Below are 14268 nucleotides of genomic sequence, written 5' to 3' on the forward strand. Positions count from 1 at the left end.
TGGCAAGTCCAGACCCAGACCCACACACACACACACACACACACACACACACACACACACACACACACACACACACACACACAGAGCGTCTTCACGGTGTGGAATCAAATCCCAGTGACATTCAGTGGGAAGCTTCAGGACCAGAGCATTCACAGGGGATGGAATTTCTCAGATCACAGCCAAGTGTCTCTCTCTCTCTCTCACACACACACACACACACACACACACACACACACACACACACACACACACACACACACACACACACACACACACACACACACACACAACAACGTCGCACAGACTCACCGTGTGCGTGCAGAGTCCATGTCCAGGACCAGCTTCGCTAAATGTTTTCTTTGTTTCTGGATGTTTGGGATTTCCACCTGAGATTTGAGAGGAAAGATGTTTTTTAACTTCAGTCTGTTGTTCGTTGGTGTGAAAGAGAAACAGAGTCCGTGTTGTTTTTACACCTGTTGGAGTCAAAACTCAACTCGGCACCAGGTTCTCGGTTTCATGGAGATTAGTTTACAGACCAATTAATAGAATAATCAGAACGGATCAGAGATCACCGGGACGACGGTTTTCTGTCTTTTCTTTAATCAAACATTAAGATTTGTCCATAAACTGAGCAGCGTTTTGACCCCGCGTGGTTCCCGTACCTCGGCGAGGTCGTACAGCGGCTCGACCACGTCCCTCTCGATGGTGAGCTCGAACAGGATGAGCTCCTGAGCGAGTCGTTCCTGCGTGTCGCCGCAGAGCTTCAGCATCTTCCTGCGGCGGGAAAACATCAGAGAGCCATCAGGGCACCGATCGGCACGGTGGGACCATTTATTTATCTGGTATGTTGAATCTACATGTACAGATCTAATAATGGTACATAAAATCTGAATTATGCAATCAGAGTGTAAAAAGCCAAGAAGCTCACATGTTTTATTCACATTAAGTTTCAGTGTTTCTCACATTTCAACATCTGAGTTCTTCATTTGCTTCTGTTTTGTCTGTTTACGTGTGCATTGAAGTCTCAGGGCCTCCGTATGAATAAAACCTTCCTTTTTAAATAAGGGTTAAATGTTTGGAGAAAAGTGTAGTTCACATTTCAAGAGTGGGAATAATAAAAAAATAAAAAATTGTTCTGAGTCATAAAAACATTTTTTTCCACATCAGCGCCAGTTGGAAGAAAAATGTTTCCAATGCTACATATAATCAATGTGTGTGTGTGCGTGCGTGTGCGTGCGCTCACCCTAGTAGAGACTCGTCCCCGAGCACAGCCGCCCCCTCCACCATACATTGTGCTAGTGTTGTTAAAGGAAGTTTCTTCTGCACAAAAAAAAAAAAAAAAATCAATAAATCAGCTGAACGTGTCTCTAAAACCTAAATAACAAATTAAATGTGTGGTTGTTTTTTTTGTGTGTGTGTTTCTATTGTTTTGGCGTCTCACCGACGGAGACCTGACGGACTTCTTGTCCACGTCCACGCCCTGCTGGCCCTGCAGACAGGCGGTCAGCTTCTTGTGCGTGCTGTGGGAAACCTGCTTGACCAGCTCCAGACGTTTCTCCACCTGAAACACACACACACACACACACACACTGAACTCTGCAGCTTCTACTCGTGTTTACTGCACAGATTGCATCAGTTTCGGGACAACTCCTCCAACAGTTACAAACATGCACATACAGGCTCTCAAAGCTTCGAGCTAGAACAGAGTTTAATTATAAAACCGCTCTGCAGCTTTGTGTCAGAGCGGTTTGTCCATAAAAAATACTGGCACGTAAAACAGCGTTATTCTCAACACAACACCATTTACGTGATGTACTTAAACGCCTCTCATTTCATCACCAAACCCATTCGGTGGAACTGATGTCGCCGCCACAGAGGGCATCATTAATCAGATCAATTACAACGCCGCACCCCGAATCAATCAGTGGGGACGTTTCAGCCTTTTGTCTCGCGGAGAGCTTTAATTTGAGCGCTCGTTAATGTTGCCCGAAGGCGGCTCAGAGAGCCATTTGGAAAAGAAATAAGTCATTTTATGTATACTGAACACTGAGCGAGGCAAACAAGTAACACACTCACCTGCAGCAGGTCTTCACTTAATACTTCTGTTTTTTCAGCTCTGGAAGAAGAAGAAGACAGAAAAGGAAACATGCTGTTAGAGTGACGAGGGAAACCTGTTTCTGTGGGAACTTGGCAGCACGGACACACAACCCCTCTATCAATGTAATTACATCATTTGCTGAACTTCAGTGCGAGAAATAAATTATAGCGCGTTTGCCTGGAGCTGATGGTACAAGAGGAATGTTTATTTTCCAACAGTTGCACAGGCCTCCGGCTGATGTGCAATAATTAGAAAATATTCAAGTTGGAGATTTGATAGGAAGAAGTTCATTTGACCTTTTAAGATAAACTGAAGAGTGTGACAGATTTATTTTTCTGCCTTTTAAACTATATAAATGATCTAAACACTCACTGGATTAGCTGAAAAATGCATCTTCATAAAGTTGTTGCACAGACAAGCTCATAAAATACAGGCTATTAAACAGGCAAAGTGAAAGATGATTACCTCTCACTGTATGAAGCATGACTTAATCATAGAATAACGTCCACATAATGTGATAAAATGTTGCTCTGTTTCATAAAAACATGAGAAAGATTGTGAATTAATATGACATGAAGCCATCATATGCAAAAAACATTAGACAGGAAGAATATGGTGTTCCATTTGAGCCATTCGTGCTCATGTGTCCTTTGACAACAACAACAACAACAACAACGGGCGCGAAAAACGGTGCCAGAAGTTTGGCACAAATGGAGCCCAATAGATGAGATTGCTGAATAAGAGGCCAAAAGATCAACAAAAGAATAAGATTTCATGGCATTTCAACAACAGTAATAGTAAATAAAATAAAATAAAACACTCTTGAACAGCTGGTCGCGGTCGTTTTGAATGAAACGTCACTCAAACGAGGAGGAAAAAGCTGTGTTTGTGAGGGACTACTTTCTGCGGTGGATTAATGCACATCTGTTGTTATAATGAGATTTTTTTTTTAAGCAGTAAAGTGGTGAAAGTGGTTCTTATGGTAATTAAGGAACATGTGTTTTTAATAGTTCAATACTTTTGCATGAGATTTGTTGGTTAATCCTTCAACTCATGATAAATGACTTTAACAAGATCACGCTCAGTCCAGCACTTTTTTTTTTTTTTTTGCTACAACTTCATTTTTCGTGAGTCATTGGTTCACTAAATCCTTCAGGCCATTCCGTGTAAAAGTCCCCAACGTGGATATCGACTCATATTCAGACCTTAAGACCAGAGCGAGACGTTTCGTAGCGGCGTTCATCGACTGCAACGCCGCCTGCAGCAGCGACGAGAGGCTGAGAGCTCGACCTAAATCAGACTGTGGATGTTACAGCGTTGTGAGTCCGCGAGGACTCAGAGGTTAATGATATAGTACGAGATGTTCTCGGGAGGACGACGACGCCCGCAGCGTCGGTGGCTTTTCACACAAAGTTACGGCAATAATGTCGATCCGACGCGGTCGCAGAACATCGAGCTACAAAAGACGTCTTTTCTGGCACAAATTTAGATGAAAATGAAATAAAAATGACTAAACGACATCACCTGACGAGAGCTGCAGCTTTACAGCTCTGCATTTTTGTTTTGTAAAATAAACACAATGCATTTTTCTAATAAAGACGGTTTCCCATCAGTGTTCTTCTTCTTGTTTCTTTAGATCTGATGCTGCTGTCATTCATTCATCTTCCACAACTCCAACATACTTTGTCTTGTTTGGGTTGTCTGGTTTTCTACAAAAACAAATCTCACATGGAAATGTGTTAACAGCTACGATACATCAGTCCACAAAAAAAAACTTGTGATATGATGGTGCACACGGGGAAACGTTTTGTAACATATGTGGGAAACGCGTGTATTTCTGTGTAACCTTGCTGGTTTCACTGTGACGGCTCTACATGCTGAGATGTCGGCGAGTCTTCAAACCCCGGAGAACAATGTTCAAACTCAGGGGAAAAAGTGGAAATCAATGTGTTTTAAAAAAAATAATTAAGGAACGCAAGTAAGCCAGCTGACGCGAGATGTTTAACTTAAGTACGTAACGCTGAAGTTAGACAGTCACATGACGCGGACGCAGGCCAATGGAAAACAAGAAAGATAAACGTGCACCAATGTATTTACTACATTGGCGAGACAAGATTGCCAAAAAACAGTTTGTTTAAACCTCTAATGGTGCCAAGCAGAGCGCAGAAATTTGGAGTTTTACCTTTAAATACAACACAAGCAGCTCTGCAGAAAAAACCCAGAAGCAGCAGCAGAGATTTCTCTCTCCGTGTGCGTCTGCTGCCGTCCACATCGATTACACATCAGGCTTCACTTTCTCTGAATCATCGCGGCATTAAGAGTCTCTTTAGTCGCAACATCATCTTCAGAGTTAAAACACACGAGCGAGTTCTGGTTTCACAGAAAGTATCTGTGCAACGAAACGAGGACCGATTCAGAGGTTGATTCATGTGAAGTGAAATTGAAGAAGAAATATAAAATCTAAATAAGTCACAAGTAGAGGAAGCTGTTTAATCTTAAAGAGCTAATATTATACATGAATATCCTGGAAACAGTTTGAGCTCCAGTGCAGCGGTGCAGATCAGCAATAAAAGACACTTTTATCATATATAACCTTATATCCTCTGAACACACACAGTGGCTAACTCCTTTTATCTCCTGCTTTCTGCTGCTGATTTTTATCGGCCCTGATGTCACTCTGCTGTTTATCAGTTCTGCGCTCGGTAGAAGAAGTGATAAACAGATTAGCGTGAACATCTTTTGGTAGAAAACCTCTCGTTCAACAGGTATGAAGGCTCACGAGGTCACACAGAGTCCACTGTTCATTGTCCTTTAGCCGTTCGCTGCTTTTAACGCCACGGGCAGCTTTTATAAAAAGGTTAATAAGCTGTAACTTTAAATTTTTTTTATAAATTATCTATTATTTCATCATTTTATTGCGCTGTTTGACTCTATTGTCATTTATTATCTGTTTCTGATGCCCACAGGAGGAAAAATAGTTGTATGAATAAATACTTACGTCCTCATGTAACTATATATGTTTTATAAACCATTATTATTCTAATTATTATGCTTATAAATATTTAATAGCAAAAGGCCCAAGATATTCATTTAAAACTACAAATATGTCATTTAAAGCATTACTTTTACAATAGTTTTTATTCATGATAAAAAAACAACCTTAATAAAGACTTTATAACATTCATGATTTATAATGTTCCTTTAACAGTGAAGCAGCAGTAATTGTGCATAAACACCTCTTATCAACCCTTTACGAAGGCTCTATTGACAGGAAGTGTTTCTAAAACAGAAATTATACTAAAATAAATTCTTTGCAGGCCAGAAAATCTAAACTGCACACAACAACAACAACAACAACAAAAAAGGGCACAAATAAACACATCTCATCTACCTTCACTAGACTTCCTGAACACAACACGTCGCTTCAGACTGCATCCTGCCACAAAAAACACATTTCACTGTAACTCAGTCCAATAAAAAGCAGTCGAGCCCGTGTGGACTTACAGAATCGAGCCGTTCCTGCGTGAAGCTCTCGTCCTGGTGAACTGCAGCTTTCTCTTCCACATCTCAACCCTCCTTCCCCCCCGCCACCAACAGCAGGGACAGCACCTGCTTTCAGGCTGGAGACCGGCGACAATAACCAGCCAGAGGAAGCAGCAGGGTGAGAGGGACGGAGGGAGGGGGGGGGAGGAGGAGGAGGAGGAGGAGGAGAGGGGGGGGGGGTATGAGACCTGACTATCTGGTCCATTCACTCCTTCTCTCATCACCCACTAGACTCCTTCCATTATATCTTTACCTCCATCAACGGGTTGGATTGTAAACAACACAAATATATTGTGTTCTGACAACCTCTCAAACACACACACACACACACACACACACACACACACACACACACACACACACACACACACACACACACACACACACACACACACACTGCAATAAGAGAAAACAACATGAGCTGTTCTATTCTGCACACTTCGGCTGTGTTATTATTGATCTGAATTGAAACAGATGGAGGACCAAAAAAAGAAAAGCTCTTTTTTTGTTGTTGTTGTTCACGTCCTCTGCTGTGAGGCCTCAGCGTGCAGCTCCATCACGGGGCTCTCAGCTGTTGGTGCTCATTGTGAGAAAAAAAGCAAAACAAAACTCTGTGTTTTATGTTTAGCAGGAAATATTTTTCATCTTATTTTAGTGTGTTTGAATGCTAACATTTGATAATAATACAAATCTAACAGGTAAACTGAGCATGTAAATGTTTTTTTGCGTCTAGAAATTGGCATGTTTGGCAAATTGTTCCCGCCTATTCTCGTCTAAATTGAACAGCAGTCCAACCAATAATAAAAAAAAACAACTTCAACCTCATGGTGTCGCTAAAGGGAAAGGGAGAACAAAATGTACAAAATGTCGTACTAATAGATCAGATGGTTGCAGACAGATTTCAGTGGTGGACGAACGCAATGTAGCTCTGCTTCTGATTGACAGGTGGATTCATCACGTCGAGATCTTTATATGACGGTCAGAGTTTCCGTCAGCAGCTCCGTCTCTGTATATTAACTTCAACCTGATTTATTTCCGACACACTGTTTGCAAATCCAGGATTTTCCCTCCAGAGGTCGAATGTGGACTAAATCACTGCAAGTCTCTGGATTCATTTTTCCTCTCTAAAAACAAGTGAGATTTACTGTTTCAGTGAATTAAACCTCGCGGATAGGTGATCCTTATGAAAACACACACACACACACACACACACACACACACACACACACACACACACACACACACACACACACACACACACACACACACACAATAATGAGCAGGTCTGCGGTTAGTCAACACACTCCTGAAGGTCCAGTGCTTCACCCAGATTCATGCAAAGCCAACAAAAGTAATCCGAACAGGCCCGTAATGCAAATTTCTCATTTTCTTTCTGGCGTGACAGCTGTTTAGATTGCACGCGCGCACACACACACACACACACACACACACACACACACACACACACACACACACACCTTAATAACAAAGCCTAACACAAGCAAAACAAACTGCTGCCAAGGTGAGTTTCCACCCTGAAGATAAAAATTCATAGAATGCCAGCTGACATGTTTTATATTTACAAATGTTCCTGTGTGACAGAGAATAATAACAGATTATTCAAACTGTCATGTCCTCAATTACCAGCAGGAGGCAAGATTCGATGATGCTTTGACCGCATGCTCCCCCCCCCCCCCCCACCCCCCACCGCCTTCTCCTCTTCCCCCCAGAAGCAAATGGATGTATTATTAACTGTATATTAAAGCTGTAGCTGCAGCATAATGTACCTGCAGTGCTGCTGGATGTGTGAATGTCAGGGCGGCTCTCTGTGTTTGTACTGAACAATGAACAATGTGCACAGCTGTCACACTTCAGCAGATGTTTCTTCTTTATAAACCATAAATAACTGTATTTTCCTCTATATTGACAATCCGAGCCGTTCCTGCAAACATGCATTGCCGCTGCTGACGTCTCTGAATACATCCGAACGCGTGAAGAGAGAGGAGAAGGTCAGCTGTTTGTGTTGTGCTGACGTTTCCTCTCGGGGGAGATTCGGTCCTCGTAACGCAGCGTGACGGCGGGGTCACAGCTGAGGAAGGGAGAGGCTCCAAAAACACATGGCTCATGTTTTTGGAAAATGAAACAACAGCAACTATTTGATGTTTTTAGTCACATCTGCCTCAGAAAAGAGAGGAGAGGCGAAAGGAGAGAGGCAGCCACAGATCCTGACTCACTCGCTCTTCTCCCCTCTCGCTCTGCAGCTCTTTTTTTTTGTTAATTGTGTGACACATCAAGGGCGCCACAGCATCCCGAATCAAAGCCTCGACGGCACAGTCGGTACTTTTTGCTGCAGCCTCATGCTTCTGCTGTCGTCACACCCTGGGATTTCCCACCGGCACAGAGAGGAAGAGGAGGAGGGAAGTGATGAAGAATACAGCAGCAGAAGGAGAAAACAGATGTGTTTTTAAAATAAAAAAAAAAAAGAAAAGGGTTTTACAGTGAAAAACCTTGTCAGAGATAAAAAAAATAAATTAATAAACTAAAAAAAAGCCGCAGCGACATTAGGTGAGAATCTTGACTCGTCTCTGAAATAATGACTCAACTCTCTTTTTTTGTCTCGACTTCCTCGGGTCATAAAACTTCTGACACCTTCCAGATATCTTGTCCTACACTGTAAAAAGAGCTTTTAAATAAATTCTGCCTCTATATGATGTCTATACATTTTCAGAAAGGTGATAATTCTGCCTTATATTTTGTTAATTATTGCCGTATTAGTGCAATTTCTAATATTTTGTCTACATTTATATAGACTAAAAGAACCTTTATACAACGGGAGCAAAAGGGATTAAATCCCACGTAGATATATTTTTTTATAACTGTGAAAGAACATGAATATTTAATATTGAATATGTAAAGACACACAGACTGTATATAAAAAATGAAGTGCCATCATTATATTATTGGATCATTATTATACATTTATTAATATTTCACTTTTAACTATTTCATAGAAAGGTGGAAACTTTAATTTATCATAAATGCCCAACATTGTATGTAAAACATGTAAAAGCTTTTTGTGACTATTTCAGTCAGATAAATGTAGTAAAAATGTTCCTCTGAAACAGTGAACTAAGAAAGTGTCACCTCCAAATCATGCTTGTATTTACATGTATCACCTCCATCAAGATATAAGTGCAGTCTTTCCATTGTGATGACGGTTTTCCTCACTTCACTGCACCGTATGTATGTCTCAGCTTTAATTAGAATTAATTTCTACTCTAACTGCGTGAATAATGTGAAAATGGAATCGAACAAGAGCCATTTAGAACGATAAAAACATCATAAAACAGCAGAAATGGCGACATAATCTCTGTTTCCTGCTTATTTCCTCTGATAAATTGCTTCCAGAGGAGGTTTTGTGTTTTTTCTTTTCACGACATGGCTTCTCTCGGTGTCGACACGCAGCGATAATGTGCAGCCGTTGTGTTCCTGCCTGTTCACCTCCAGGCAGCTCGTCACTTGACGTGTTCTCTCTGAATGGATGAAACCAGCTCGCCGCTGAGACCCACAATCACATCGTATTCATGGTGAACAGGTACGTGCAGACTGAAGAGATGCTCTCTGATGGGCATTATGCAAATAAATGTTGGCGTCTGTTTAAAAAAAAAAAATGTTTTACATCCTGAATATTTATTTCAGTCGACCTTACGGCGAAAGAATCGGTGCGATGAGGGAGAACGAAAAAGAAAAAAAAGCGGTTCAAGGACAGAAACGTCCCCCAGGAGAAATGTTCCAGGTGATGTCAGATTACCCAGCATGCTTCTCTCTTGACGCTGAACTAAGGATGGGGGGTGTTGGGTTTGAGGGGTTGCCATGGCAGCGGGAAGTCGCGGCGACGGAAGCGAAGTGGATGGATGAAAACGCGGGAAGCGGAGAAGGCGCGCGAAGACGAACGAGTCGTTCCTCCAGCGGGAGGCCGAGGAGCGACGCCGAACCACCCGAGATGAGATCTGTATCACACACACACACACACACACACACACACACACACACACACACACACACACACACACGTTCTTCAGGCTTCAAGGTCATCCGCCCGACTCTCTGTGGCGGCCGTGGAGCGGGTGGAGGGGGGAGGGGGGTTGTGGGGGGATCAGAAACCATCATGAAGCCTTCAAACAAGTGAAGTGAAATCTCAGGAAAATGCAAATCAGTGAATAAAATACACACGTGAGGATGAATAAACTCGTCTCTCGTTGCAGATGAAAGGAAAATAAATAAACCACGTTATATTTATAGCTGTCTCTATTTTCAGCTTATTTGATCCACACTGAATATAAAACACGCGGACAGATGTTTCAGTCCTCTTAAAAATGAAGCACGCTGAGCGCCGTCCTTCGACTGTCAGCTGGTCTGAACGGAGATCCAGCTTTCAATAAACAGAGAAAGAACTACAAGAGGAAAACAAACAAACTGCAGACGTGTTGGCAGAAGAACCAAGAAGAAGAGTTCGCTTTTTCATGACTTTTCTTAATGTCCTGGTGCTTGTTAAATGTTCGAAACATTAAAAAAATGCGTAAAATCTGCTTCAATGTGTATCATCAACCAATCAGAGACTCTCAGCCTCGCCAGCCAGGCCTGAAGCTCTTGTTTGTGTTAGTAGCCATAATTCTTTAGCCTGGCTTTTTATACAGTAAATATATGAGTCTTGAGGCCTAATATCTAATTAATGACGAGATTATTTCCAGATGGACCGCCAGAAAACCAAAAAGAAGTTACTTTAGTGAACGACACCACAAGAACTCAAGGAAAACATCTGTTAACTTCGTATTTCATGAGAGAAGTCGAATAGTCGTCTGTGGAGTCAGAGGTTTTTATTGGCCAGCCCCCTAGTGGCCTTCGGTGGTATTGCACTTTAAGACACTTTCACAGCGGCCTCACTTGTCAGATCTGGAAGCTACGTCCACTTTTATATAAAGTCTACTGTGATTATAGTTTATTATCACAGAGAATCGTTCCCACTCATTGCAGTTTCAAACTAACAAATTCAATTTTAAATGGACTTCAGATTCAGTTTCTCAGCGCAATTATTCAAGTTATATCCTACAAATTCATTTTTAATGCAACTATTTAAAGCTGAGTAATTCATGCAAATTCAGTTTCTTGGGATACATATTTCTGCCTGTAAAAATCTCAGTCTGAAGAATCAATAATAAACAATTTATCCAGATTTTATTACATTGTGGTTACTTGTTTTGGTACAATTATGATCGTAATGAATTAATCTGTTCATTGAAATAAAATAAGATCATAATGCACACAAAAAAAACACAAATGAGAGTGAATTTCTACATATAACATTGGTGGTTAATATTGCTTTAATGCTGCAAAAACTTTGAAGACGTATTTAAACTATTTTCAACATCATTTAGCCTGTAATTATGACCTCAGTCTAAAAAAATTAAATAAAATCTAAATAAGTCTGAAATAAATCTTCAATTTTTGCTGTTTTAGGATCCAGACAACACATTGTACACTTGACAATATTCAGCCTTGTGTTGCTGAACAACAGACCACCTTCACGTCAGTGCAGCGTTGCATAGTAATCAGCACACAACACAGCACGAGATAACAACACACCACCGAGGGGATAAAGCTGCTCCAAACAGCACAACGCATCGACATGCCGCTCACAGCCAGAAGTTGGGAGCGTCCAGGTCCGGCTCTCTCTCCGGAGAGTTCGCTCTATTTTTCTCAAGGAGCTCTAAATCCCCTCCAGCTCGTTCCCAGCTGAACACAATGAAACGGCCTGACTCATTCCAGATTCACCCGGAGTACCTCGGCCCCGTTGGCACCGACGATTGACAAGGCAACAAAACAGAGCAAAGCCTGGAAAAAAAAAAAAAAACATTAAAAAAAATCGACCCGCAGGAGGTCAAGCGCTTCTTCAGAGCCTCCAGAGATTCTCTGTTTTCACCTCCTGGGACCGAAACGAGGCTGTAAAATAGCGCAGGACGTTTCTTGTGATGTTTGGAGACTCTGTGACACGAAGAGACGAGTTTACACGTCCAGGTTCGAGTTGGTTTCAGAGGAGGAAAAAGCTTTTGATAGTATAGAAGAGGGATTAATAAACCTTGTAAAATCATCAGTAGGCTGAGTGAACAGTCAGAAGTGAAGGTGACTCTACTGAACAATTCAATATACTCATAGTGACGTAATAATACATGTTTTTGCATTAAATATTACATACAGACATACATCCTTATTTTCTTACGTCCTGCATTTTTTATATATTTCAATTAATCCCACAGAAACAACTTTGCTCTGCTGTTTAATTAGTGATTATTTTCAATTGTTGCTTCATTTTCAGGACAATTGAAACTATTTCTAACCTGAAAAATGTAATTTTCATTCCCCCATCCTCCCTCAGATTTAAAGGTCTTTATAACCGGGATCCGATTTAAATGTTATTTTTTACACACTGTGAACCGCTCAAGCAGCCGCACGGCGCAGACTGACACTTTAATGTTTCATGCTATGATGGCATCAATATTTCAGTACAGCTAAAAATATATTCAACACATTGTGAGAACGGTGATGGAGAGTTCTCGGATATAAAACAGAAACTGGAAAAGGAAAAAAAGTCTGGCGTTTTATAATTTTCAATAAATGTTCTGTTGATTAACTGATTAATTTAGCATTTTAGCTCCATTGGAGTCAATAAGATGTGATCCATTAATCACAGATATCAGTAAATGAAGCAAAGTTCATTTGTGAAGCACCTTTTGTACCAGCTAGAACGTTCAAAAGATGATAATGAGTCAATTTGAATATAAAAATTAAAATAATTTGAGGCCAAAGCACACAAGAAATAGAAAAATAGAGGAAAATTAATAATGAAACCCATAAAATAACAATACTACTAAATAAGAGATGCCAAATTAAATCAATGAGAAGAAATACAACAATACAGACATTTAATACAATAAAATTACTGATTGAGTGAATTAAATAATGACTATAAAAGATTTGAACACCTTTAACACAGTCGACACGCGAACACACACACATGAACATGATGCTCATGTGAGGCCGCCGTCACCCCCCCGAACACACACACACACACACACACACACACACACACACACACACACACACACACACACACACACTGAGACAGACGAGCCTTCCTCGAGTCGACATGCGATCCGACCCCGTGGCTTCCCTCTCATGTCCTGACACAGCTGCCCTGAACCGGACCGATGGTGCTTCTTGACACCGGAGACACGGAGACGCGTTGGAAGACGAAGTTCGGATTTTGTCCAGCGCCCTCTTTGCTTGTTCGGAGCGGTTTGGAGCAGGAAATGACCATATTTGGACGAGCTGGTGTGGGGGGGGAGCCAGCGCTGAACCTGTCCCGCCCACCGATAGCTGTAACCTGACTGCACCACAGACCTGTCAATCAAACAGACACGCCCCCAAAAAAGATGTCTTTTTTAAGCTTGTTTTCTAAATAATGACGGATTATTTTCAGATGGACCTGCAGAAAACTAATAAGGACTAACTTTACCTAGAAAAACCCTGATAACTTGTGGAAAATAATTTACTTTGATTTGAATGTGAGTCTACGTGAGTCAGAGGCTTTTTGGGGCCGACCTCTAGTGGCATCCGGTGGTATTGCAGCTTAAAACAGTTAAAATTTTTCAGACCTGGAAGCTACGAACACTTCAATTTATAGTCTGTGGACAGAACCAGGAAGCTCCATAGAAATGCAACAACCTCATACAAACTGAGTGTGTCTTCAGGATAAATCTCAGTTTCTGTTTCTTGACACAACAAGTCTCCGCCTCAAAGATTGAGTCGTTTTATATCTGCACAGTTGAAACCCTGCAGAGCCATTAGCTCGTCTGCTGCTAAAAGCCGAGATGTGTTAACAGATCGTTGGAGGGGTTTTCCCAGAGAACACCGAACATCTGGTGAAGAGGCTGTTCTTCATCCGGCTTACACACATGTTTTGTTTATCCGGCCTCCACCCAGTCCTCCCTCCTCGACACGAGTTGGGTCGCAGCCAGCGTCGGGGGTTCGAAGCTCCCCTCTCCTCCTCCCTTCCTCACATCTGCGCAAAAAAAAATCGTGCCGTTTCTGCCTCAGCCTCTCGTCCCTCGGCGTTGCCGTGGAGACGCACGGCGCTCTGGCAGCCGGGGCTCTGCAGGAGCGTCGACGGAGCTGGGAGGACTTCTAATGCTGCTGCCAAGTTCTCATCATACTCACAGAGGATGAGTAATAACTGTGAGAAGACGAGCAGGGAGGAGAGCGAGAGAAGACAAACACAGAAACCTTCCCTGAACTTAGAAAAACGCACCGCGGGTGAGAAATTCCTCGCAAAAAACACACACACACAAAAAAACAACGCCTTTTTATATTCCTGTTGGCAAACGACGGAGCCCCGAAATAACTCAAGCAGGTGACAGGCGGGACGAGACAACGCGGAGACGGGCCCGGGAAGTCGTGACAGCATTGTCAAGCTGACTCGGCGTCTTCACTTCCAAAACGAGTGTTTTGTTGACGGCGTTCAATAACGATGACGTGTGGGAGTCTCGTCTTTCTCCTCCGTCTCCGAGCTT

The 14268-nt window shown here is 42.0% G+C and overlaps 1 protein-coding gene across 9 annotated transcripts in view; it reads right to left on the reverse strand.

The window, feature by feature from the left end:
* LOC138204670 (rho GTPase-activating protein 44-like) overlaps window positions 1-14268 on the reverse strand; it is a 70439-nt gene that overhangs the window by 28193 nt on the left and 27978 nt on the right. For 7 of the 9 annotated variants that reach the window (XM_069160072.1, XM_069160070.1, XM_069160075.1 and 4 more), the window contains exons 2-6: window positions 2077-2116; window positions 1442-1561; window positions 1244-1320; window positions 663-774; window positions 310-386 (exon numbers count right to left, since the gene is read on the reverse strand). In XM_069160072.1, coding sequence (XP_069016173.1) covers window positions 310-386; window positions 663-774; window positions 1244-1320; window positions 1442-1561; window positions 2077-2116 — 426 coding nt within the window. Of the gene's footprint in view, window positions 1-309; window positions 387-662; window positions 775-1243; window positions 1321-1441; window positions 1562-2076; window positions 2117-5602; window positions 5680-14268 lie in introns of those variants that run through there. The other 2 variants (XM_069160077.1, XM_069160076.1) reach the window with 1 other exon arrangement.

Source organism: Embiotoca jacksoni, unplaced genomic scaffold, assembly GCF_022577435.1.
Source record: "Embiotoca jacksoni isolate LCO1_2020_lvr unplaced genomic scaffold, fEmbJac1.0.p SCAF_26, whole genome shotgun sequence".
NCBI lineage: Eukaryota > Metazoa > Chordata > Actinopteri > Embiotocidae > Embiotoca > Embiotoca jacksoni.